The sequence below is a fragment of the Neopelma chrysocephalum genome, unplaced genomic scaffold (assembly GCF_003984885.1).
Source record: "Neopelma chrysocephalum unplaced genomic scaffold, ASM398488v2 Primary Assembly neopelma1_75, whole genome shotgun sequence".
Lineage (NCBI taxonomy): Eukaryota > Metazoa > Chordata > Aves > Passeriformes > Pipridae > Neopelma > Neopelma chrysocephalum.
This window is the reverse complement of record NW_020897736.1, coordinates 6,970,150-6,997,993: the sequence shown is the minus strand read 5'-3', so window position 1 is coordinate 6,997,993 and position 27,844 is coordinate 6,970,150. Positions and strand designations below refer to the sequence as shown.

At 45.4% G+C, this 27,844-nt stretch overlaps 1 protein-coding gene across 1 annotated transcript; it reads left to right on the top strand.

Moving 5' to 3' along the window:
• Nucleotides 1-9,081: 9,081 nt before the first annotated feature.
• Nucleotides 9,082-27,615, top strand: MINAR1 (membrane integral NOTCH2 associated receptor 1). The gene is made up of 4 exons (XM_027688658.1): nucleotides 9,082-9,231; nucleotides 15,873-18,228; nucleotides 19,644-19,898; nucleotides 23,741-27,615. The coding sequence occupies exons 2-4, from the start codon at nucleotides 15,919-15,921 to the stop codon at nucleotides 23,936-23,938; spliced, it is 2,763 nt and encodes a 920-aa protein (XP_027544459.1). The 5' UTR covers nucleotides 9,082-9,231; nucleotides 15,873-15,918; the 3' UTR covers nucleotides 23,939-27,615.
• The last annotated feature ends 229 nt before the right edge of the window (nucleotides 27,616-27,844 follow it).

The window sequence follows — 27,844 nt, the reverse complement described above, 5'->3', positions numbered from 1 at the left end:
CCTACACACTGACACCTCCAAAGCAGCATGTCCTTGGTGCAGGAAGATTGCCCACTACCCCTTGTGCCTACGTGTAAGTGTAGGTAATTCCTGGTGGCTTTGGTTTTCTCCACCTTGCTCTCTGTTTTGTGCAGTTTTCCGGTACTTTCTTGCACTCAAGGATCTCCAAACCCATTTCCAGATCTGAGACTCACCCACAGCCTGAATAAGAGCCTGCAGCTATAGCAGCTTCTCACAGTTACTATTGATTTAGGTAAAAGCATAAATGTTGCATTCTTCCAGTTTGTGTGTCTGTCTCTCGCCTCAGGCTCTTTCTTTTCCTCTGTGGGATCAATTACCTTCTGATCCTTGGATGCAGAGTCTGGCATGCCCTGCTGGAGCACAGAAGTAGGGGCACTGCCATGACAATTTGGATCAAAAGAATCCCTCCAATGCAAGACCTTGTCACCAGGAGGGCAGCAGCAGACATTTTAGGGAGCACTGCAGAAATGCATAGTCATGGCTTAATTTTCATCTAAGAAAACAGCACATAGTACAGCCTCCAAAGTGAGGTCAGAGTAAGCCATTAAAGAGCAAAAACAGACCAACCAGTTTCCAGCAGAAATTAAACTTGTCTCATCACTGCTTTTGTACATCACTGCCCCCCTCTCTATCTTTGGATACCTCCCAAAACTCATCTATGCTTCTGATGCTTATCAGTCCAAGTCTAGATAGTATCAATGTCTATAAGAGACTTTAAAAACCTTTTTAGCTCTTGATCTTTGGTAATACTTGGTGGTAGTGAAGTTTACAGTACTGGTACTGAAAGAAAAAGGTCTCCTATACCGCTTTCTCTGCGTAAGTGTTGGATGCAATGCAGATGTTTTAAAATTTTGTCCTGCAAATTCAGGAGCAAGTTCTGGCTGGGTTTGATACAAGTGTTCAATTGTGGCAAAGGGAGAAACCATCTCAAAAAGCATCTCAAGGGCAGCTCAGATAGGGGTGAGAAGGAAAAGCGGTGTGAGCCCTGTTCTCTCCCTATGCATGTAGGTGGGCAGCAACAGCTGCATCTCCCAGCTTCAGCTGGGAGCTGAAAACAGGGTGCATGGCATCATTGCCTGTGAGGTGTAGCTTACAGGGCATGTACATCCTTTTGGTCCACAGAAGTTGTATATCCTCGACCTTGAAAACTACTGGTTCTTGGTATCTTCTTGCACTGAGCGATCCTGCTCAGCTCCAGCCCAGCTGTGAATAGATGCAGCTTCTCAGCATGAGGCACATGCTGCAGTGCTGTGTCTTCCCTGGGGTGCTGCTCCTTGGACTTGCCTCTGTACCTTCAGGCAAGACTTTCCTGAGTCCTCCTGGATTTGATGCACACAAGCAGGTCAGATATGGCAGATCTTGTGGGTTCTCCCTGGTACAGAGCAGAAGAGCAATCGCTTCTAGTATTCTATCTTTCCCAGGTGCTAAACAAATTATGTCAAAACTGCCATGTAAAATGTGGTTCTACATGGTCCCCATTGCTAAAGCAATTACAGAAGAGCTGGGCTGCATCATGTGCATAATCCCCCAGACATCACAGGGAAAGAGTAAGGACTTAGAATAACTCACACAGGGAGCAAACCTTGCAAACCTAATTAAATGCAATAGAGATATAGAAGGAAGAGAAATTCTTTTTCTATACGACCTGCCCATGGTCAATGGGAGAAAAGATTAAATGCTAGAAAGGTTTCAATCTATTTGTTGTGGTTAAAGAGCCTTGTACAGGATGTGTCACAAGCAGTTCACTGTCTTCATAATGTAATTTAAGTTACTGTGATCCATATGGGTCATTCATCTGCTGTTTTTCCCAGCATGGGGAAGCATGACTTTCTGGCTTATAAACACATCTTGTTATCATGCAATACCTCATGTGAATGATCAAGTGACACAGAGGGAATACAAGAGAGTGGGAATACATGAAGACACTGTTCCCTTACTCTCTAGTGGCAGTCAGATGGTGTCACACCGTCTGCTCTAGCCTTACCAGCTACTGGAGAAATCCCAGGACTGCTGAGATCAATAAGCTTTTTGCTGACAATTTCAAATGGAGGGAGTGATTTAACCCCAACCAGGCCCAAAGACACAACCTGATGTGTTCTGCTGCCTGGATTTTTGAATTGCAGCCAGTGAATTTAGCACCAGATTGAGGCACAAGGTGGCCTGGAGAAGCCAGCAAGGAGTGACTTATCCATAGAGACATTCTGAACTACTCTCCACTCTGGGAGCACAAAAACATACATCGCTTCAAACGATTTTAAAGCAGAAAAACTCAGCTCAGAGGGAAGGATAATAGGAGCAGTAAACAATTTAGAGATTTGAGATGAAAAATGTGAAAGAGCTCCTTTAGAGCTTCCATAAATCCCCTCCCACAGGCCTGGTATGTGGGAGGTCGGGAGAAGGTCCCCTCCCAGGGAAGCTGACCTTGGCCTCCACACAGCAGTTGCTGTTGCAAAAGTTCCTTTTTGACTCTTCACTTTGCATGGGCCCAGACAGAACATATTGCTCCATCCCTGAAAGCCTTGGAGCATCTGGTTAGTACATGATCCTTATTCCCACAGTGAAGATCCGGGAAATGGATATAAGTAAAAACAGGGCTGATGAAGCCAAGGTTAAGTGGAGGTGCATTCCTGCCCACCATCAGACATGAACAAGCTGGACTTCGGACTGTTACCACAATGAGGTACTGTTTCCTGGAGCAAAACTGACAGAGGAGGTGGGAAACTAGAGCTTAGAACAAGCAAGACAGAAACACTGAGAGAGAAAAAGGCAAAAAGGTGCAACATTTGATCAGCTGGAGAAGGAGTCAGAATTAAGCCTCTCCATCACAGCGATGGTTGCTTTCCTCCGACCCATCTGGCAGAAATGAGAACTTGTTCTTTCACTCAACAGTGATTTGCAAAGACTCTTCCTTCGTTTTCCAGACTGCAATGCTGAAATTAGGATGAATAGCTCCATCCCGTAGGACACTTCCAGGCATTTCTCTGCAAGACACACTGGATTGATGCTGTGGGGGATACAAACCTTAGAGGATTCTGGGCTGCAGATGTTGCAGCCAAGTGTCCAGAGCTGTTTAAAGGTGGGGGGATATTCTGCATTACATATGTTTCACTTGTAACCCAACAAGGGGATCAAGCACCAGACAAACCACCAAAGGCAATGATAGTTTCTTCATTCCTGCATTTTTTTCAGTGGAGACTGCAGGCTTTTCTGGAAGGTACTTTTTAATCAAATGTTAACTGCTGAGCTAAACACAGCGGTTATTGAATGAAATGCTATGGGCTACGTTATTCTGCAGACTGATGAGCTAATAGTCTCTGCTGGCCTTAAAATCTGGATGGACATTTTAAGGGGATTCTATAAAAAGGCCATCCCAATAAATAATTACTCAGGGCGGTAAAAGCTAAGGCATTTGTGAATTCCTTGGTGACCACAAGAAACTTGAAGAATGTTCAACATATTACCTAAGTGCCAGTGAGCACAATCGGACATTCATCGATACGGCTGGAAAGTCTCCTCTGGCTTCAGTGGACATTTGGTCAGGTCACAGTTGTGGAAATGTCATGAGGGCTAAAGCCAGCAGGGGGGCAGAGCTGTGCCACCCTCCATCCCAGAGCACCGCTGGATGGAAGATATCTTCCTTCGGATTTTAACTGTCATGGGAAGGTTATTTTGATTTTCCTTTAGAAAACCTTGATGGGCTTGGGGACTTGGGGATGAGCCAGTAACCAACAGAGAGACAGATTGCACAGAAAATTCACCTGAACGTGCAAGAAATCAGCACGTACTTTGCACAGCTTGGAAATACTTTCACCTCTCTGGAACTCGGTATGGAAGGTGACACCTTCCCAAGAGCTCACACAGAACAAATATGTCTCCAGCCCTGACCTGAGACCCTACACAGCCCATTGTTGAGCTGTGCTCGTGGAAGTCTTGCAAAGTAGCAGGTGCTTACCTGTCACGCTGCCGTCTCACTTCACCTGTGAGATCGAGAGGAAGCAGTGCCTGAACAGCCGGAGTGACGGCTGAGCGCAGAGAAACGTGAGCCCACTGGCTCCATCTGCCCAGCCTTCCAGCACTCTGCAAGAAGCTCACTCCCTCCTGGGGGCTGCAGTCAAAAAGCAGACCCTGATTACTTTTTTCCCCTCACTTTTGACCTAAAATCCCCCGCACCTGTGCTTTTGTGCGTGTTCAATCCAGAAAGGGAGCTTGTCTGTGCTGCTACCTGAGAAGTGTCTGAATCTTGCCCCTTTTGCTCATGGCTAGCAGAGCATTCACAAAGGCCCAAACTGAAAATGAAGGCTCATTTAGGAAAACATTGGTCATGAATATAAAGAATAAAATTGTCCTGGTTTTGAGTCAGTTGGCTAAACAAACTTAAATGTCATGTTTCTTCTCTCTGATGGATTAGCCTGTGGCCACTATAACCAACAGTGTTTTTCTACATGGTCTTAAAAGTGCATTTTACAAATGCTCAAAAATGCAGTATGGTGGTGGGGGGGTGTATTTCTCATAAGCATTTGTGCCAGCAAAAGCCAGTTGTTCCCACGCCCACTGGAAAGAAATTCAATATAGCAAAGGGAAACTCATTAAAAAATTTAGACCAATATTCAGAAAAATATTTTATCTTATCCATCCCACTCCACAGTTACTTTTCGTTTTGTTTGTAAATACTTTTGGGGAAAAAATATCACTTCTGCCTAGAACTGCTGTCAAGTGTACTGCTTTGAAGAATTTGGCATATTCTCCAGTCAGCACATCTGGTATGGGTGGATGCTCTTCAACAGACTGATTTTTTTTTTTATGGTTGTTGTTATATTTCAAGTGATCCTGTGCCAAAACCCGTTTAGCTGAACAAGAAGTTTGCCCATTATCAATCACTCACTGATAACTGCTGCCAACTCAAAGATGCATCTTTCCAGGCACAGCCTATGTGCACACTGGCTGCAGGAACCAGCTTCAGCAATATTGAGACCCTACTGAGATTTCAGAGGAAGTGCAAATAAGGAGTACTTGATAAAAATAGCAACCTGCAGGCTCTGTACTGCTAAATGCTATTTAACTACGCAGAAAGTTTTGGTGTTTGTCTTTAAGCTGGGAGAGAATCTAATGTTTCACCCAGGCTGTGACAGAGGGGAAGAAAGCAGCGCCCTGGCTTGTCCAGCTGTTCTCTCAGAGGCTGCCTTGCTCCTCCAAATCCTGGTTAAACACTTCAGGGAGCACAACAGACTCAGAGAGTCTTGTCTGTTTGGAGTGTAACTACCTGTACTCCCAGCACGGGCTTTGCTTTGAGCTTTAGATTTTCTCTTTCTCTTAAAAGCAAACCCAGAAGAGACTTGCTATTGGCACCTTCAAAATGTAAACCAGTTTCTGTTCTACAAGTGATATTGATGGAGAATTAGTTTTACTAAATTTTAATATCATTAGAACTGCTACCAGCTGTTTAAGAAATGTCTGTGCCAAAGAAGGTGCTAGGTATGGTTATGTCCCAGTTAAAATGAAATTTATTTTCTTTTACCTCTTAGCAAAAAAGATTCACCAGGAAATGGTTGGGGGTTCCTGAGGGCAGCTAAAACACCAAGTTAGCTGAAAGGTTTTTTGGTATGTTGAGCTCTTGCTTTTCTAACGGCAGAAATTTACCCAGAGGTTTCGATAGGGAAGGTGAAGAACAGACTTGGTGCATAAAGACTTTTCAGTGCTTTAAAAGGAGCCCTTGGAGCAGTCCCTTTGCTGTCAATGGGACAAGCAGTTTAGTTTAAGTTATGAACACTCACAAAAGTCTTTGTAAGGTAGAGTGTGTAGCAGCTGTGTGGTGCTGCAGCCACATGGTGTGAGATAAGGCACAGTGAGAGCCCTCGGCTCAGGCTTGCTGAGGTTTGTGCCCGTTTGTTGGATTGCTCTAGAGGGGTTGCAACAGAAAGAAAATTTTGCAAGAGACTTTGGATAAGACACGAGTGGAAAAAACCTGCCCTCCGTGGGGAGTTATCCACATGGAGAGTGAACGAGAAAGTTTCAGAGAAATACCTGGAGAGTGTTGCAGTGATGAAAATCAGATTTTCTTTCCTAGACCTTACCCTGAATATTAGCTTCTCCTTCAGAATCTACCAACTTCAGCATTTTGAGCCCTGTCGAGTTACTCCTGTGCACAAACAAACAGCACTGTTGCTGCTGTGAGAGGGGACAGTGGCAACATGTTCATTTTTGTGTAGCTGGAATTAGCATCACACATGAATGGAGAACATGCTCTGGCTTGGCAAACAAATTGGGTGGAAATATCTTTATATTAGGGCTGTGTTACATTGGGAAGAGACTATGTGGAGCAGGGCAGCATTTCTGCAGCACCGTGATGCCAGACAAGATAGGAAAGGTAGTGTGCATAGTCCTGAACAGCCCTGGCTTAAGGAGACATCTCCTTTGTCCAATCAGTCACCTGATTAATGTGGAAGGAGTCGCTGAAGCAGAGGCAAAGGAAGATGGGAGCCCTGGGGGGAAGGTGGAAGCTATGGGGGAGCCAGACAAGGTAAATGTGCCAGCTGCTGGAGGAAAGAGGAGATGAAAGGGAAAACAAGAGTGAAGAACAAAGCAGAGATGTCAAGGAAAGGTGGGGAGGGGAAACGGGAGATGACGGCACTAAAATTAGATGGGGAACCGGGACAGGGAGAGCTGATCTGGTGCTCTCCCCTCAGACGAAATTCCCACTGAAGCTGCTGTCAAATCTGGCCTGGGGAGGGAGGAGAACTGGAAAAGGGAAAAGATGGGGTATCACTGCAGGACCCCAAGCTGCTCAGAGAGGATTTCTCTGGCCCCAAGAGGAGCCAGCCCTGCTGTCCCCAGGCACTATTTCAACCCCCACATACCCTGAGCATCATCTTCACCCTGGGAGACACCACCCAGTGTGAAATCAATGTCTTGTGTTTATGAATCTGCACTGCGTTTAACTGTTTCAAACCAATTTTTGCAGGTGATTCCTAATTATATGCTACTAGTCACAGCCCACAAAAAGCTAATGAAACCCTTGCCATCAATTAAATGTAATTTCTGCATGTTGAGGTGGAAGCGAGGAAGGCAAAAGATGAAGTCAAACTTTCCCCTGGCTACAGCTATGGGAGCCAACTCTGGAAACCTCTCAGAACCTGAACGAAACCAAGATCAGCTAGATCTGAACTAGGGCTAAGAAATGTTTCTATTTGTTCTCTGGTGTGTGCAATTCTGAAGGGTACAGAGAGCTCTTCTGCCCATTCTGACGACCTGAAGGTATCTGTTATAGGAAGTGGTGTAGGGTTGAAAGAATCCAGCCATGCAATTTGCAACTAAATGGTTACTTATAGTATAAAAAAATCTGACAAAAAGCATGGAGAATGGGGCCCAAGGACACTGCCTCTTTCAGTGTTGTTAAGTAGTGGTAAGAGTAAAAGCAGTATAAATGTGTTTTTCTTTCATTTGCAAAGATGTATGTTTATCTTCTCCTTTTGTCCTAGTTGCTATATGCACTGTCTTTAGAGATGCTATATATACACTGAATAACACACAATATTCTTCAAAGTCAGTGGAAGAACTTGCACATCAGTTGGTTTCAGACAAAAACACCCTCCTGACCCCTTGTTTCTTCCAGGAAAGGAGGGAGGTCTGTTCTCAAGGTTGTCAGAGTAAGTAACAAAGGTAGTTTTATGCCAGTTTGTCCATAGTGGTCTGATGGCCATGGTGTGTTTGGGAATACAACCCTTCAAATTAGTTCATCTAAGAAAGAAAAGCTGATAGTCCACTCCCCATGAGAGGAAAAGTCAAGCCTTTGATATCTTGCTGCTTTATTCACCCAGCAACACCTCTATTAAAAACTCTCTGCAGTATTTCTGGAATGCATGACAAGCAGGGCAGCAGCAAGGGAAGGAGCAGTGCTCTGATGTAAGGTGGGCTCTTGCCTGCTCAGGCTGGGAGTGTGTGTGTCTTGGTGCTGCACGTGCATCACAGCACACACTGTGCAGCCCACACAGCCCCTTGTGCTGTCATCCTGCACCACCAGACCCCATTCCTGCGAGGACCACCCCCACCTGCCTGAGGGGAGTCCAGATACCACGGGCAGCTGTGCAGCACATGGACTGTGCATTGGTGGCTTTTGCACCCTGAGGGTGGTGGGTGTGCAAGGGCGGGCACTGGGGTTCCATTATAGAATCGTTTAGGTTGGAAAAGACCTCTAAGATCATCAAGTCCAACTGTTAACCCAGCATTGCCAAGTCCACTACTAAACTATGTCCCTCAGTACCACATGAAGTACCTCCGGGGATGGTGACTCTACCCCTTCCCTGGGCAGCCTGTTCCAGCCTTCACCTTTCAGTGAAGAAATTTTTCCTAATATCCAGCCTAAACCTCCTTCACCTTTCAGTGAAGAAATTTTTGCCAGAATTTAATCTAAACTTCTCCTGGTGCAACTTGAGGCCGTTTCCTCTTGTCCTGTCACTTGTTACCTGGGAGAAGAGACCGACCCCCCACCTGGCTACAACCTCCTTTCAGGTAGTTGTAAAGAGCGATAAGGTCCCCTTGTCCCTCCTTTTCTCCGGGCTGAATACCCCCAGCTCCCTCAGCTGCTGATCAGACTGATGCTCTCGATGTCCCCTGCTGGGAAGAGGCTCCTTTGCCACTGGACACCCCCTTCCCTGCACGCCCTTGCACCAGCCTGCGGGCGCTCTCCCCTCTTCCCGGACCGGGGTGCAGGGAAATGGCAGTGAAGGGGGAGCCGGGCGCTGCCCCCCGCCCCGCGGAGCGCCGGAACTCACACTAATAAACACAATAATAATGATAACTGTTTAAGACAGCGGGGGCAAGGACCCCCCCGGCCCCCGCCGCGCCCCGTCCCTGCGGGCCAGGGACCGGCGCTGCCGCAGCGCCCGGGGCTGGTCGGGGCAGCCCCGCCGCGGCTGCGGGCGCGGGGGGCGGTGCGGGGAGGATCGGCCTGTGCAGCCCCCTCCCTCCCTCTCTCCCGTCTCCCCTCCTTCTCTTCGCTCTCTCCTCCCCTCCCTCCCCTCGGTCCCTCCTCCCATGCCAACCTGCTGCCGCCTTTGTCAGCGCAGCTCGGCGCTATGGCATCCTGCCGGGGCTTCAGGCTCGGGCTCTTCCTCCTCTTCCTCCTCCTCCTCCTGGCCGGGAAGCGGCTGCTGCAGCGGCAGAGCCAACCGTGACGGCCGCGCTGCCCCGGCCAGAAGCAGGCGGAGCCCCCAGGTGAGCCCCAGGTGAGGGAGGGGTGGGCTGGCAGAAAGGGGCGACGTGGACAAGCGCCCCCCGCTCCCCAGCCCCAGGGATGCTTTGGGCACCAGACGTGCTGGGAAGCGGGTTCAGCACCGGCTCCCCCCTGCCGGGTTGGGAGAAGGAGGGGTAAGTGCAGGTAAGAGACCTCCCGCAGCCCCTGTGGTCCCCACTGGTGCCCCGGGGTCCCACCTCTTCGTCAGGCTCCCCGGGAAAGGGGGGACTCCAAAATCTTAAAACTCTATCTGTGACTTTGGCAGCTCCCCTTCAGTCCAACACAACTGGACGTGCCTGAGGGCACCTGGAGGGGAGCAAGTGGGTGACCGCTGGGCTGGGCCCCAGGGCCCCCAAGCCTCAAGCAGGGAGCCTGGAGGAATGGGGAGCGCCAGGGATGGAAAGCTGGAACCACCAGGGCGAGGGAGCAGTCAGGTCCAGAGTGACAGTGAGGTTGTTATAGGTTTGCTATGCAAAAATCCAGGTTGCCCACAAATGGGATAAATTGCTCACATTTAATTCAATTAGACCTTTTTATGTCTGTCTGTCAGTGTTTGCAATGGTGTCTCCTTATGCAGAAATTTCTGGGAAAATGTGACTTGGATGTGGTCTAATAATGTATTGGGAGGACAGTATTTGTGTGTCTGCATGGGCCAAGAGTTGGCAAAGAATAACCAAGAGTGTATGATGCAGTAATAATTCAAGTAATTTACTGCACAGTTTTAGAATGATTGTTTGCACTTTTCCAGATCATAGAAATACCTTAACCTGGATTGCATAACTGAACCATGCAAATAATCAGCTTAATGTTACTGTGCAAGAAAAATCAATTGCAAACCTGGTTTGACTTGAGCCCTGATATGTCTCTGAGGGTTTGGTGCCTTTATCCACAAGTTCCCTGTTAATTTATGCACTCAGATCCTTTAAAAACTGCTGAATTCTGGGCGGCTGGGTTGGCTGAAGTGTTGTGCAGAGTCCTTTAACAGCAGAGCCTGCCTCTGTTAAGGAGCTGGGTTTGTAAAGCGCGGTTTTCTAGGGCTCATTCACATAAGATAAGAGCCAGAAAATAGCAACTTCTTCCAGCGCTAATCCCAGCGACCCCCCGGTGAACGGCGGGTGAGGTTGGCGGTGGGATGCTCGGGAGTGTGCAAAGTGTGCGTCGTTCCTGTGCAGAACAGCAGCGAGCCACTGGCGAGAGCGGGTGCACAAACACCACTGAGCTCCCGGGCTGCAGGCGTTCGTTGCATTCGGTTCTGAAGGAGTGAATAAAAACCACACCAGCAAGGCAGGGAGCCAGAACCAACTCCTACCTGCCCCAGGGACCGGAGCCCACCCTGCTCCTGCACGGAGCGGTCCGGAGGAGCCAACCTGTGTCAGGCTCTTCGGGAGGACTTTGCAATGAAAGGTGGAGAGAAACAATTGCCATCGCGCGGCCAGGGCTCTGAAGTGCGCTTTTTAGTTTTCTTTTTAATGAGCAGTAGAAGGCTGGAGGGGGGAGGAGGAGGAATAAGGTGTGCGGAGACGGGCATTGTTTCCCTGAGTGCTGACTCCCGTGTGTGTGCACGATGGAAGCCAGATGGGGCTCGAGGTTCCTTCATCAGAAATTTCTTAATGTTTTGACAGAGAAATGGATTCGCGAGTATGGGAGAAAACAAAAACTGAATTCCATCTCAATGGGTTACATGTTTCATGCGAGGCGAGCGTTGCCTGCCTTGTTTTATAGTATCTGGTGTTGGGAAGACAGGCTGAATGATTTATGAGCTCAAGTTAATAGTAAAACAGCATATCACAGGCTCTGTATTAATGTTCTCCTGTGCTGAAGTAGCTGGCTCTTTCTGAGGGAATTTATGCGAGGATCGCTGGCTCTGTCTGCCATCACCGTAATGGCATTCTGGGGTGGCCCGTTAGTCACCGTGGGGGGAAGCAAAACAAGGATGCTGCTTCCCTCTCGGCTAGCAAATCAAAGGGAGAGGGGAAATGATGGCTCCAGCAGTCACATCTGTGTATTAGCTGCACCTGCTGTGGATATTGGGAAATGGGGAGAGCAAATGTCAGAGGCACAAAGAACAGGGAAGGAAATGAAGGAGGAAATAAGAGAGGAAGATAATGTGGTCTGTCTGCCAGTGGCCATGATTCAGACTCGTGCAAGGCACCTTGGCACCCTGCAGCTGCTCAGCGAAGTCGAGTGGTGGGACTTTATCTTGAATCCTGTGCTGGGGTTTGTCTGCCCCACTGTGCACTGCCCTTAGCCCATTTGATGGGGCGGGGTTTGGGCTGAAGGTGTCATGGGGAAAGCAGCCAGGGCAGCTGGGGAGCAGTACCAATTTCATGAATTCCTGTGGGTGGTGAATTTATAGGGTAGTCAGGAGGTGAGGGGACCACCCCCCCCCCAGTACTGATTTGGGAGGTGGTGAGAAGAGAAAGTGCATTCTGGCTTTTCTACAGGGAAGCAAGCTGCATGAAAGAGTCTGCCGGTTCCCCTGGTCTGGAGAACCACAGGGGAGAGGTTTTACAGAGGCTTGATTCCTAAAGACACCAGAAAATAGAACACTATATTCCCTTTGTGCAGCAGAAAGCTCCGCTGGGGATGGAGCTTGCAATCGTAATATTCTTGGACTTATCCTCCAGAGGCTGAAGATAGTGGGTTAATGGTAAGATGAGAACTCAGTTCATTGCTCTTGGTGCAGGGCAAAAAGACATTGATTTGTGGTAAGTCTGGAGCTCATCTGTGTGCAAGGAGAGTCAGACCCCATCGACTGGCCATGCAACATGATGCTGTACAAGTCCATGCTGGGATATAATTGTGCTATTAGAGCAGCAAATGTCGAATATTGAGAAGCTGAGTCAAAGTAACCCTCCCAGTGTTAATATAACAAAACCATTAAGGATGAAATGTTAAGTGGCTCCTTTGGTCAGAGATGGTCTTGCTGACTATAAATAAGATGGATCCTGTCCCTGTGTCTGGTTAGCTCCATGTCTCTGGAGACCAAAGTCAGTTTGAGGGGGGATGTTGGAGGCTGTGTGTGGCTGCTGGTAGTGAGGGTAAGGCATGAGGACCTCAGTGGAATTGAGGCCATCTGAGGAGACCCTGTGCTGCTGCTCTTGCTGAGGGTGCTTTCATTCACCTTGCTGCTTTTGACTGATTCGTGACCCTGTACCCTCCTTAAAAGATCTTTCTGTGCTTATTTCAGAGCTCTGCATTTATGTGCCACGTCCAGGTCTATTCTGGTCCTGCTTTGAGAGATAATGAATGAATGTGGACATAACAGCTGAGAGTGCATGGCCAAGTGCTTGGCACTTGGGATGTGGCAGCTCCTGGGGTGACTTGCCAAAAGGCACCTGTCTCTGTTGCAGGCTGTTAGGAGACTTGACAACAGACAGAGGAGCTTAATGTGCCACAAAAAATTTTGGCACGAGGTTTTTACATCCCTGGCCCAGGAAACAAGATTTCAAGGCCCTTATATATTATGGAGTGGTACATCCTATTCTTCACAGCCTGAATCTGTTGATGATGCTCCACTAGCAATGTTTCTTGTGCTCTGGCACAAGGGAGCACTCATTTCCATGCACAGGCTGAAGCCCAGAGGTACCTTTCACACCTAAAGATCTCTCACACCAGAAAGCTGTTTGTGAACAGCCAAGGGTTGAAGAGGAAATTATTCTAACTCATAGCTAGCTTTCTTTTCCTCAAGGCCTACATCTGATTTTGCAACCTGCCTTTTCATTTCCCACCTCCTGTAGCTGAGGCTCAGTTGAGCAAACTGGCCGAATTCCCAGCTCTCTCCTAGTCACCCCTGTCTCAAAGCCTGTGTCACCTCCCTATATTCTCACTTCTTTATAGCTGACTGCCACCTCCCAGGCTTCAGTCTGGGAGCACAGGGTCTGGACTTAGCTAAACCAAGTCTAGTAGAGCTCTTCTGCTTGGGATCTGTGCTTCACATCTGCTTGGGTGTGGTCTGGGGTCCTCAATCAAAGGCTCCTTTTTGGTGCTAAATAAAAACAGTGTGAGACTGGGGGTATGCAGGAGGGCTTCCACTCAACTTAATGAATATGTCAGCACTCAGCAACTTTGAAAATTAGGCTGCACCTAAGTTTTACCAGATGCATAGGGTTTAGAAACCTGAATTGAAGTTAAAACCTCTAATGCTAAGAATGCCTTGATACAAAGAAAAAAATTCAAGAAACCGTATCTAGGATGTCCTCACTGGGATGAGAGAGTAAAGACAGAAGGGTGGGGAACAAAATGGTTTGACAGTTTACAAAAATACATTATCACAAACTGGCTACTTGTGTGTTTTTGCAGGAGTGTGAATGAGGAGAAGGCAGGGCGCTGGCAGGCCAGTACAGGGAGCGTAGAGTGTGCATCAGGCTCTGAAAATGCACATCCAGGTGAGGGTTTTTGCAAGAAGCTGTGAAGTTACAAATGGGAGGAGATAGTTGCTTTTGCTGGTGTTCAGCCTGGAGGTGACAAAAAGACATATTTTCACTCTTGTCCCAAGTGGCAGATTTATAACATGCAGAAAATTGACTTGTGATGCCAGTCCCCTGGCAGCTGGGAATGTCTCTGAGTCCCACATGTGAAGTTTACTCTGTGAGGGATTGGTGGCCTTGGTGGCACGTAGCATGATTTGGACCTTGGAAGCATCATTGTCTAATGGTGACACATCAGAGAAATACAAAGGCAGGCTGTGGAAAAGGCTGTGCCTTGGAGCACACACTGCTCATAGAGAGAAAAGGGATACAACCACCCTCCTTCAGCCTTTAGCATTACTTTTTGGAGCTGAGCACAGAACAGTAAAACGTTTTTTGTCTTTTGTCAGCTGGCAGAAGAGTTGTGCTGCTATGCATAATACAGGAGCTTTAAAAGCAAACATGCATGTAGCGGAGGTGTTGGAAAATCCCTGTAGCCATTGGTTTCCAAGAGTCATGTTTACAATCACAGAAACACATTTATGTTGCTGCTGCTCAGCTTCTGATCACATGCAGTAGAAGGATGCCTCTTAAATAAACATCTAAGTCTATATGGAGGCTTGTTTCATGCTCTTATGGGCAACTGGGTGGTTTTCTTTCGTCTCTCTGGAAGATGCTACTGTGGTGTTTGCTGTGAAAGCTGAAGTACTCTGGCTTGTGACACTGATAGTGATTGCCAGTATGTAATGTCAGGGCAAGATGAAAGGCTACAAGAGACAAAACAGAAAAAGGACCCCTGTATTCCTGGAGCAGTGCTCAGGAGTCCTGAGGTTTTTGGCTGGGAGGTGACTTTTTAAATGAGTAATAATAAACCTTGAAAGGTTGACTTCTGTGCTTTGCCATTTGGGTGGATATTCTGCGCTTGATGGAGATGGAGAGGCTAATTCCAGGTGTCATCTAAGGGTGGGAGTAAATGGGAGAATATACTATACCTTTTTGGGGAAGGGAAAATATTTTTGTCATTCCTATCAGTAAGAATAACAGACTGAGTGACCAAACATTAATTGGCAGACTGCATCATCCCATGCTGTCTTTCCTAGTACCCAACTGCAGAGACACCGACAAGGATATTCACAATAGACAGATGAAAAATCATCACCATCCTTTCCTAATCCATAATAGCTATAGGTTGGTTTCAACTCTGAAAGTGCAGGGGTTTATATCCTTCCCAAGATGTTTGCTAGTGTTAGCTGTGCTTGTCCGAGCTATTCCTATTATCCACATAAATGTGCAGCTTTTGCTCTCCACCTCTGCCCTGTTGTTTTGGGATGGTGAATGGAGATGCACTCTCAGGTTTCTCTGGAGCACATTACTGAAGAGGATGTTCTCTGTTCTTGCTATTTCTCAGTCTTCAAATCCACCCAGATTGGCAGCCAGCCTTCTAGCATCTGCTGGATTGGTTTCAAGGTTCAGTGGGATTTTTTTTTTGTTTAGCTCTTTCTGTTCCTTGCTAAATTTTGCACTTTAGAGCTGAAATTGGGGCTCACACAGACTTTTAATGTGGGACCTGGCAACTTTTCCATTCCTGAATCATAACTTTGGAAAAAGTATTTCTGGGAAAAAATGTCAAGGTATCCAAAGGAGATAATTCAGAGTAGAGGAGAAAATAATGATTTAAAATAATCAAGATGGTAATTACATGCTCAGATAACTTCTAAAAACATGTCAGAAGTTTATTGTCAGAAAATCTTCCTGAGAGCCATTTGCATTCAGATATGAAAACAGCTGGAGTTGTCATGGTGCAGTAGATCACCTCTGGTTAGGCCAGGGCTAGAACTATTGCCAAGCAATTTGATGTCTGTGCTTTGAACCTCTCACACATTGGTAAGAAACTGTGTGAAAGCCCTGTAGCAAGCAGGTTGGGATTGTCTGTCTGCCCTTAGTTCAGCCCATCCAAAACTTCTGCTGTTTATTCACTTATTCGCTTTAGTAGATATGGACATAAATGAGCCTCCTTGGATAAAACCCTGACTCCATTTGAGTATTGATTTCATCGATGCAAGGATTACAGCCTGGAGTTCAGAACAAGAGGATGGGTTATAAAAGCAAGCCCTGGACTGCATGGCTAGGGAGCCAGGCCCCATCTGGGGCTGAATTACAAGGTCCTGGGTATTATCTGTGGGTGACTTACAATCTTTTTTGTGTTGCTGTAGAAGTGGAACGCAGTTTCCAGGCTAAACAACAAAATACACGTAAGCCATGGAGTCCAACCAGGAATCCTCACTCTTTCTGGTGAAGATACTGGAGGAGCTGGACACAAAGCAGAATACTGTTTCTTACCAGGATCTCTGCAAGTCCCTGTGTGCAAGGTTTGATTTATCCCAGTTGGCCAAGCTCAGAAGCGTGCTGTTTTACACTGCTTGCCTGGATCCTAATTTCCCAGCGACTTTGTTCAAAGACAAAATGAGATGCACTGTAAACAATCAGCAATCAAAGAAAATCATGGTTGCAGCAGATATAGTAACAATATTCAACCTCATACAAATGAATGGGGGAGTGGCCAAGGAGAAGCTTCCAGTTGCAAGGCATAAAGTGAAGAAGAAAGAGTCCTTTGAGTCCTGTAGGTCTGACACGGAAATCTGCAATGTGGCAGATTGTGTGCCCGACTGCGTGCCCAACTGCGAGCTGAACGACCAGGAGTTTAGCCGGGGCTTTCCAGTCAGAAGGTCTTCAAAATGCAGAAAGATGGACTGCAAAGATTGCCAACAGTTTGTCCCCTCATCAGAACCCAACTTTTTGCTTGGTGTTAGTAAGGACATGAAGGGCCGGGCTGCCTCTCTGGACAGGCTGCAGGCACTGGCGTCCTACTCCATCGCCACGTCCCCACCATGTGAGATGCAGAGTACATATTTCCCCATGAACATTGAAAATGAATCTATTTCAGACCAGGATTCCTTGCCTATAAGTGCAGGCATAAAGGAAACTTTCATTTCAAATGATGAGCCTTTCATGATGCAGTCGTGTGTCCAGAAAAGAAATATATTCAAAGAAGATTTTCATAATCTGATTACAATATCTCCCAACTTAATACCATCCAACAAAACGCCAGAAGATGGACACAGAGAGCCTCAAAACAGGAAAGAAAGCTCTAAGCAGACTTTCTTTAACCACAGCTTTGAAATGCCATACAGCAGCCAGTACCTGAATCCAGTTTATTCTCCTATACCAGACAAAAGGCGAGTGAAGCATGAAAGTTTAGATGATCTTCAAGCTTCAACATATTTTGGACCAACTACTGTTCTTGGACCCCAGGACACCAAAAAGTGGACTGGAAAGCCAACCAAGCAGACTGCCTGGCCAGCTAAAAGCTGGAGTTTAAATACTGAGGAGGTCCCTGACTTTGAACGATCATTTTTTAATAGGAAACAGTCTGAAGAGAAACCACGATACCAGACCTCCAGCAACCCATCTCCAAACTTTCCTTCAGTTGACAGACATCAGTCCTACCTAAATGCGAAGGATCAGCAACCAATTATGCAGGCAAACTACGCTGTGAAACCCAATGGGCATAAACCCAAGGAGATTCCTTCCATTCTAGATGTGGAGAAACACGAGCCAGTCAAAAAGTTTAAGGATAAAAGCATTAATTGTACTTCTGTCCAGATCTTAAGCATTGACAGGACCATGAGTGTTGGGACACAAACGGAGCAGCAAGTTCTGGACCACAAGAAATGCAAGGATTTGTGTGCAGCTGGCCAAGCCAAGTACAGTGAACGGCACTCTCTTAAGCAGTCGGATGATGACTCTGAAATTGTGAGTGATGACATCAGTGACATTTTCCGGTTTCTGGATGACATGAGTATCAGCGGCTCCACGGGAGTGATGCAGTCTTCATGCTACAACAGCACTGGTTCCTTGTCTCAGGTGCATAAATCAGACTGTGAGAGCTCACCTGAGCACAATTTGACTAAGATCTCCAATGGGAGTGCCTGTAACAAATTGGATAAAGTGGTCCGGGCAGACATCAGTAACACAGACGATGAACTGAAAACGAGTGTCTGCAAATTGGTCTTGAGGATTGGCGAAATAGAGAAGAAACTGGAATCTCTCTCAGGTGTCCGAGAAGAAATCTCTCAAGTCCTGGGAAAATTAAGCAAGCTGGATCAAAAAATCCAGCAGCCAGAGAAGGTCAGCGTACAAATAGATCTCAATTCTTTGACAAGTGATGCTGCGTCAGATGAGAGTAACTCCCCACAGATATTTCAGTGCCACAATACTCCTCATGGAGGCAAACTGGAGAACAATCCAGAATGGTGCTGTTCAGACGCCAGTGGAAGTAATAGTGAGAGTCTTCGAGTAAAAGCCTTAAAAAAAAGTTTGTTTACTAGGAGGTCATCGAGATCCTTAACAGAAGAAAACAGTGCAACTGAATCCAAAATAGCAAGTATTTCAAACTCTCCCCGAGACTGGAGAGCTATTACTTACACCAACAAAGTTGGCATTACAGAGGAGGAAATGAAAGAGAGAGATGGAGGAGAAAATAAGGATTGGCACAGGAAACCTAAAGAGGTAATTTCAACTTTAACTCACATAATAAGCACTTAAAAAAAATCTAGTTATGAATGTATTCCATAGTCATCACAAGCCTTGGGGTGTGACAATACTTTGCCCTGCCATGTTATGTCTGTCTTTGTTGTTACCATAATTGAGTGATTTTACACCTATATGTACTTGCTTGGCAGCTGCAAAATGACCAAGTTACTCCTTAAAAGCTTTGATTTTTTTGGAGAGGGAAGGGGGTAATGTGGGTGACATGTTTGGAGGATGATGGTATTCATCATCAGTGACAATATAAGAGGCCTGATAATTATCTTGGTGAAAAGGGTGTGGGGAAAATTAATGTTCTCTAGTGGTTGTTTTAGAAGGGATATTTTGAAATTGAATTGTGATGGCTTTTGTCAGAGAAGTATGTACATATTTAAAAGTCAACAAAATGGATTCATGAATTCAAATACCTCAAGAAAAGAATGCTTGTATGTGTGCTGTGAGATGCTCATTGTAGTTATGTTCTCTCTATCTGACTTTGATGGTCATTTAAATGAATCTTAAGCCTTCCCTTGTGGAACTGCAGCATAGCTGTGGTTTTGGTTTTGTTGGTCAGAAAAACTCTGCCCATCCTCCCCACAACTGCCCACTGTCCCTGTGCTTGTTCCTGTTTCATGAACAGTGAGGAGGGTTGGGGGTCCTGCAGCACCCTTGTCATTTGGGACAACACAATGGGCATACTGTACTTCCTTATGATGGAAAATGAGGGCAGAGAAGGGTTGAGGGTTGAAAAGGGAGAGGAGGAGGTTTGATGGAAAGAAGTGCAGTTAGGCGAACAAGAAACCATAAACCATGGGCTCTTACTAGACTGCAGAAGGGGAAGGTTACCTTAGTAAGCCCAAACCATGGGTTTTCTGTACATTGCTTTTCTCAGGATGTAATTTGATACTGAAAGTCCCTTCCTCACTCCTGCAGTGGACTGTGGCTGACACTGGATGGTACCATGGATGGTGCAGTGTCAAGGGTGTGCTAGCTGGGGCCCTCCCTCAAAACTCCTTCATGTTAAGATTTGATCTGGAAACAGAAACCTGGAAGCCTGCATGTGTCTCACAGCCTTTGCAGATCAGCTTGGCTTCTCTGGATGTCAGGGCCATTTTCAGAATAGTTTTATGATCTGTAAACAGTATAAACCTTAAATTTCCTCTTCTGTGTCAGCATTGTGTTCACATTATACTGGATGTGGAATTATGTTTGTAAAATACCACTTGGTCTGGTTGTGAGAAGAAGGTGGGCAAATGGATTAAGGCCATCCAAAACCTTTGTCCTAGCTGGTAAATTTTTTATCATGTGGTTATTCTGAAAGGAATATCTCTGTCCTTTGTGTTTAACTCCCTCATAGTCCTGTTTTTTCTCTCAAATTCTTTTGAACCCTATTGCAGGCAGACAGGCAATACGAAATCCCACAGCCACATAGACTCTCTAAACAACCAAAAGATGCTTTCTTGATTGAGCAAGTCTTTAGTCCTCATCCCTACCCTGCATCACTCAAGTCACACATGAAAAGCAACCCACTGTACACGGACATGAGGCTGACGGAGCTGGCTGAAGTGAAACGCGCCCAGCCGTCCTGGACCATAGAGGAATACACGAGGAATTCAGGGGATAAAGGCAAGATTGCAGCGTTGGATCTACAAGTGAGTCCCATTTGTTTGATTTGAATAGCTTGATTGCAAAGGGATGTTGCCACAATACGCATCTAAGAAGGGATTTGGATAGCTCAGGAAGGAGCTATGCAGTGTTGAGCCTCTAATCATGCTGATCCCTATCCATCCTGGCCAGGGACAATTGAAGAATGTGGATGTGTCATTGCTGAATGGTGATCCTTGACAGGTTGATGCTCCCAGCTAAGTCTGCAATGGAGAGATGTCTGCTAAGCCACTGTGGTTTTAGTAGCTCTAAAGAAGAGTTGGGGTATAAAGGACCACAGAGGTGATTTGGCCCCTAACTGCAGCAAGGCAGAGTGGTGCAGAAGCTGGAATCACTGCTGTTTCTTCTTTGTTCTGTCTGAATTATTCACAGAAAATTGAAGTGTTAGGGTTTTTTCCATTTTACTAGGAATATGAGATATAAAATACTTGTAGAAGATGTTCAGTACTATGACTAGTTTTGAAACCCGTCACCATTGCAGCTTTGAAGTGGCTGTTGGAAACCAGCCAGTCAACTAAAGCTGTGCCTTGTTTGTATTTTGGTTCAGCTTGTAAGTGTACAGGATCTTGTGCAACAAGCACAGCAGAGCAACTTACTGGGAGACAAACTCAAATTTTGGATTCAAATTTTCCCAAACTGTTTTGTATTTGAAATCACAAACCTGATATAAAATGAGCACCCACATTGGATACCCTGTCTAGTCTAATAAACACAGGACATCTTCTAGGAAGGAAGATATCTGAGCAGAGGTTTAAAGAGGAAGCCTGAGGAATGACATCCAAATGTGTACAGACCAAATAAATGTTGCATTATTTGGTCTTGAAACCCAAAATGCGTCACATAATGAAATCCACTCTGATGCACAGATCACTGTGTATCACTTTGACAGTAGAATGTAGAACCAGTGGGGAATCTGGTGCTGACCTGAGGCATTTTGGGCTCCTTGCATGTGTGTGTGTCCTAGAGCAGAGCAGGCTGCCCCAGTTAGCTACAGGCTCGGCAGCAGTTGGGGTGCACTGACCCACAGCTCAGGGTGTGCCAGCCCTGCAGTCGTTCTGTGTCCAGCAGTCTGTGGGGTGCAGGCACACTCAGGTAGGGAGCCTGCTTGTCTCCACAGCTTGTCTGCCAGGGAAAGTGGCATGCAAGAGCCTTAGACTTGCTGCTCCACGCCAGCTCTCAATGGCTCAGTGCTGAGGTACCTAACCCAGCTCCAAACCCACCAGACTAAGCCCTAGGAAAGCATCAGGATACTGTGAGAAAGACTTGGATAGACCAAGTCTCAGGACCCGTGCCGTGCCTCAGGACCTCAAGTTGGCTGGTTTGGAGTTAAAACCATTACCCACACAGTGCTGTAGTGCAGCTCCTATGAGTGTTTGTGCAGGAATTTCTGCACAAAAAATTTGCCTTCTTGCTCAGCTCATGCAAACTTCCCTGTCCTCACCAGCCCCTGCTCCTTGCTGTGGTTAAAGTGCCCTCAGAGAGAAACCAAGCATCACAGGGACCAGGCTGCATCTTGCCTCAGCTGCCTGCTGCTTTTTGGGTCTTAAAAGCTTTAGAGGGCTTATTAAATTCCTAACCCTGGTATTGCACACTGCTTGCTAGAGTGGGAGTAGGCTGGCAGAAGTTCCTCCGCTGCAGACAGTCACAAAGCATCCCTTACCTGCTGCACGAGGCAGTAAGGGAGGTGATATCTGGGAGCAAAGCTCCCTTGGGAGAAGTGTTCTCCATCTGCTCCTCATAGGGCTGTTTCGTTCTGTGTGAGCAGCCCTGCATGACTATGAGCAAACCAGAGAAAGCTGCTTATTGCCATCATTTATCTTTAGGATAAAGGTGATAGAACTTTACTGGTTTGATTCTCTCCCTCCAAAGAGACTGTCAGAATTGCATCTACCCCGCAAAGCCCATGTCTAGACTTTGTAATAGAGCTTACTGGCAAACTTAAAAAATAGACACAGACTGATGAGTGGGTTTTTTTCCCAGTGATTAAGTTTATTAGAGCTGAAAGTAAATACATTATGCCTTAATGAACATTCCTACGTCTGGCAATGAAATGGGAAAGGAAGCTGATTAACAGTAATGGGCCTTTTTAATAATGCACCTTCCTTCTGAAGCAGTGAAAAAAGGTCAATGCCAAGGCAGAGGGGTCCAAAACTGCAATTTCCTTGAAGCATAGTATGGCTATTTTGGGGGGTTTTCTACCTTTGTTTACTTAAAATTTCTCCTGGAGCTTGACAGTCTGCTGGGTTTTTCTCCTAAAAAAGAAATTGCAAAACTAGTCAGGCCAAAGCTTGTCCCAGGTGTGGGCTCTGTGTGAGATTCATTGCTTTGCTCTGTGTATGATGATCCACTGGGATGAAACAGTGTCAGGCTGTTTTCTGATGCCTTCAGAGATGAGATTGCTGATTTTTTTCAGAAGGCTGGAACAGGTCATTCAGACCCCAAATGGTGCAATCCCAGATGTGGCTGATGGTCTCTGTTTCAGCATACTAACACTGTCATAGCGGCCTCCATTAAATGATAATAAAACCGTTGCTCAGTTTTCATTGTTTATTTCTGGGGTAGCTACAAAATCACTTCTTGTAATAGTTCTGTACATAAAGCAAACACTGCTATCAGGCAAAGCAAAGTTTCAGCCAGTAGCTCATGGCCACAAAATCTGAATTAGTCAATTAAAGGCTTACTCAAATCCCTCTCAAGTCAGCTGGAGTTTCTTTGCAGGGTCCAAAAAGCTTTGGATGAGGACTGTTAGGTGCACAGAAATGGTGTGTGTTAGGATATTCTCATTGTAAAATTTTTATGTGGAATCTTTTTCATTTTTAAAAAAGAAATAGCCTTTTGGAACCCCAGACACAGGAGACAGCTTTGAGGAAATGCTGTCATTTTTCAAAATGTTCTTTTTGCTTTATTTCTTTCTTCTGGTAAATGCAATATAATACCTAGTGTTTGAGTTTCCCCAATTTTCCCCCCATTTTCCTCTAACACAAAGGTTAAAGGGGAAAAAACGAGCAAGGTGAAAATGCAAAGCTTGAAGAGCTCATAAATACTTAGGAATAAAAAACTAAAATAAATAAATAAATAATTTACATGGAGATACTGATAAGTGCAGGCTGCCTTTCATTTTTGTGACCTATTGAGATTCCCTTCACTTTTTTTTTTTTTTTGTCAGCTACATGGAATGGGAGGGCAAAGTCTTCGTGGAAACTCCCTTGGAATCCCACTCTGTGAGGTGCTTAGCACCCACTGCCTGTGGTTGAAGGGCTGGAATGAAGGGCTGGTGTCCCCAGGCATTGCCATTCCAGAGGGGGTTCTGCAAATTGCCCCTCCAGCAGGACTGGGTGCTGGATGGGGCTGGGCAGTCACACCCTGCAAGCAAGTCACGGTAGCAAAATTAGGGTTATCTTTACAAAACATAGTGCATGAGGAGCATATGTTAAGAACCCTTCCCGTCAGCTGAGCTTTAATAATTTACAAATTATTAACAGTAACAGGCCGGTACTTGCTGACATCTCTGCTGTCTAGCAGATTAAAGAGATTTTATTTAAATGCCATCCAAGATGACGAAGTTTCCGGCAAATCAGAGGTGTGTGAGGGATTTTGCAGCAGAATCTTACTGTTGCAGGAGTTTATTTTTTGCAGTATTTTGTTGCCACTTTTGTCAGCTTTGTGGAATTGGGACCAGGAGTTGAAGGGATGTGAGAAGTGGCAAAAACCCACTTTATCCTGATAGCAGATCCAGATGCAGTTGGGAGGCCTTCAGGAACATCTGCTTTGTTTATTTTATTAATGACAGATCCCAGACAATTAACAACTGTTTCCTTTTAATTTTTAGACTCAAGAATCTTTAAACCCAAACAACTTAGAATACTGGATGGAAGACATTTATACTCCTGGCTATGATTCCTTATTAAAACGGAAAGAAGCTGAGTTCAGAAGAGCAAAGGTTTGCAAGATCGCTGCCCTGATCACAGCAGCAGCTTGTACTGTTATTCTGGTCATTGTAGTTCCCATTTGCACAATGAAATCCTGAACCTGTGGACGGACCCGTGACTCCCAGCCACGTGTGTCTCAGATAGCTCACGCTGTGTGTCAACTGGCTGATGGCAAAACTGTAAGGAATTTGCTAAGGAACAATGTTCTGAGGATATACTGATGGAGAGTGCTGTAAATGAAGGCAAAACACAAAACAGATAGAGAAACATTTTTGGAAAAGTCTTATTTTAAATAACAGACTGTGTGGTGAAGTTAATGGGAACTTGGTTCAATTTTTATGCATTTTTAAAAGTGCAATATTTTTTTTTCCTAAAGAAATGATATTATGTTTTACAGAATCAGAGACTGATGAGAATCCAGGCGAAAGAGGAAGGTTATCTGAGCTATGTTGCATTTAATGGAGGTGTGGGTACGTGGAGGTAGCACTGTATAGAAGGGAATGTTCTATATGCATTACACCGGGGAGCTAGGAAAGTCTTAAAGCTCTCTACAATGTAGAAAACTCTGAATGTATTGTATTTATTTTATAGTATTTATGTATTTCATGATCATTTGATTGAAAGCAGACTGTGTAGCTGTGAACAGAGTTCATTCCTATGTTCAGATTAAAAAGGGCTCTTTGTATTTGGTCTTGCCCTAAGACCCACTCTATCATCACTGAGTACTTAGATAAGTGCAATGTGCTGCAGACCAAAAAGATTATGTTTTAAAGCAATCACAAGAGGTTTCAGTTGCTTCTGTTGAATAACATTTGCATAGAGCTGGCAAGCTTGCCTTGCCAAAAGGGTATTCTTTACCTCTGCAGACAGTGAAATTGTCTCAATTTCACTCCTGCCAGCAAGCAAAGCTGGCAAATCAAAGCAACGCTCTGTTAAAGTTCTTGGAAATGTAATCTGAACAGTTATAATTTTTTTCTCAAAGTCTTTGTGCCTTTTTTTAGACTGTAGATTAAATAGTAGTTTTATTTTTTACTATTTTAAGCCCATAACATAATTCACAGCATAATGGGTACTAATGGAGGTTCTTTTCCCACAAGCCTTCTATACAGTTCCGAGTGCTCCTCAAGCAGCAGGGCTGGTGGTTACTGAGCACTTATATTAAGGGCACAATTTTTCAGCACTAGTAGAAACTTGCTGTTGATGCAATGCATTCGGCACGGGGAGATCTTTTGCTTCCCTCTTGCTAATGTATTTAAGGAGAATGGTTGACTCTACCGGACAGCAAGAAGTCTGTATCTCATTGGAAATGTCCATTTGATACTTTACCCCAAATGCAAATAGCAGGTTCGATGGAATTCTCAAGCTAGGACAGAAATTGCCTGTCATGGTTAGTGAAAGCAAATACCCAGACAGTATTACTCTTCTGTCAAGTATAGATGGGAGGGGGAAAAAAAGTATTTTCAGGAAATAATGTGATCTTGCTGGTCCTCTAAGGGAAAGGAAATTCTTTTAGTGAATGCTCTTTATATGTAGGATAATTTGGTTTCTTCAGAAGCAGCCTCCCTACACGATGACACAGCAGCTAGGAGAGCTTCAGATGCTCCTTTCTCCGGCTCTCTGGGATGTGCTGCACTCACTGTTTGTTTCTGGCTGGTTTAAAAAAAGTATTGAGGAAAGGGTGTGTGGGAGGCGAAGGCTTTGTTGTGACTTTAGATGTGTGTCAGTTCTTTCCTGCAGCTGGAGAGCTGTTTATGCGCTGCTCAAGTGCTGTTTTATTTAGGGATAGGTGATCCCTGGAACTGTTGATCTATCAGAAAAATAAGTGTAAGCACAGGGTCAGGTGTCCCATCAGCAAATAGAGAACAAGAGTAAGCCCTAGACAAAATCTGTGCCTGCCTGGCCTGAATCCTGACCCAAATTCTGTGGCTTTGGCCCATTCTTATTACCAAGATAATTTCTCTTTCCTCCCAGATGCTGCAGGATGGAGTCACAGCAGGGAGGGAGCAATTCACACTGTCTATTTTAGGCTGCCTTTGGTTATGGTATGATTCAGAGTACCTGAGTACAGGAGCTCAGGATCCATACGTAGTAAATATAGACAGGTAGAGAAACCCCTGGGGACAACTCAGAGCTGCCAGCAAGATATCTAATATTAGACATGTGAAAATGCTCTGGGGGGGACTGCAGTTTACCTTATGCACAATTTAGGTTGATTGTATATATAAAAGAAACCTTTTCCTGGTTCCAGGTAATGTCATAAAGCCCTTTGACACCCCTCCTTGGCCAGTGACAGCAGCACAGGGTGCTGTTGGAAGGAGCAGTGTGGCCCCGGGGGGAAGGTGACACAGTGTCAGTCCCCCTTCTGCCCATATGGGTGGTGAAAGCCCCTGGGAGGGGCAGGATGAGAAGGGATGGACACTGGGCAGATCCCCTGCCTTCACCAACCCCTCTTGCACTAGGCACAAGTGGTCTGACCCTGCTGCCCCCAGCCCCAAATCAGCAGTGCTTTCTCCAGGGCATCTCAGCAATCTGATTTTAGAAAATATCTGACTGTCTAAGGGGAGATACGAGAAAGGTGCAGAAGATGTTGCTGATCACAGGTTTTGTCCATGCAGGGATTTTTAATTTGTCTGTGCAACTCATCCAGCTGGCACCAGATGAGTCTTTGCATTAGAGATGTCCAGAATCCTGGGAAGGGTTTTGCAGGTTATGGAGCCATGGGTGACATGAAGCTGGCCCAACCCAAGCACTCAGCATCCCAAGCATCCATGCTGCTCCTAATTTATTGAGGTGCTTTTGCCCACCCTTACTTTGCACAAGCAGCCAGTGGCACCCACCTCCATTGGGGCAGTGGTTTCCTTACACACCAGACCATGGTTTGTCATGGATTCCCTCTTGGGGTTTGATTCGGCTCCTGCAGCCTCTGGGAACATTTCCATGGTGCCAGGAGCCTGAGGGAAGCTGGGGGAGCCCAGCTCCCTGCCTCCCTGCTCTGCAAATACCTCTGTGAGCTGTTCTCCTCCACTCCCTGGCTGCCTCTGCAGGCAGCTGCTTGGCACCATGGGATGTGCATCCCTAGCCATTCCCAGTGGGGTTTGATCTGGCACAGAGCCCTTCTTAAAATAGGCATGGAGATGGAGTGATGGGATGCTGCTGCTGGAGGAAAGCAGCTGGGGAAGGAGGGACCTTGTGGTTCTGAGTGTACAAACTGGGTGAAATCCTGACATATTAACCTGCAAGAATATTGTGATCAATCTTGTGAACCAGTTACCAACTAGAATACACTGTATACTATATGATAGACTTTTGTATAAAAAAAATTAAATTAAAGCTATAGGTACATTGTAATCCTTGGTGTGATTGAAAAAAGTGTCCTAGATTGTATTACTTAATTAAAATAATGATGAGCATATTGAACTGTTTTTCGTATTTATGCCTTATAAACTTGATATATTACACATGATAAAATGAAACTGCAAGAACTATAAGAAAAGATACTCCATTTTGGGGGCAAATCCCATTTGCTTTTTCTAAAAAAAGAGTTCTGCTTGAAATGAGCTTAATAAATCATGTGTGCAGAAGAGCAAGAGGAGGATATGTCCCCAAATGACTTTTTAGGATTTGTTTTTTTTAATGGGGCTTTGGTTAATGTACTATGTAATAATTTTATTTTATAATGTTACTGTACAATGTTGCCTTTTGGTTCATTTAAATATAACACCAAATAAACTTGAAAATTACAGCATCCTAAGTTTTAATGAAACAGTTATAATAATTTATTACTCCATTGCTTTTCCTCTTGTTTTTTTTCCCAGGGACATCAAGATAGCCATGGGATGCAAGTGTCTCAATGTTAGATAACTAAGCAGGCTATCCAGTTCTTGGCAGAATTGCTAATGGATTTCTCACTTGTGAAATAATAAGATGACAGAAGATAATGAAAAACAAGTTTGTTTGGTTTCTTTTAAAAGCTCCTTTGCATCACATTGTCTGGGCTTCTGAGA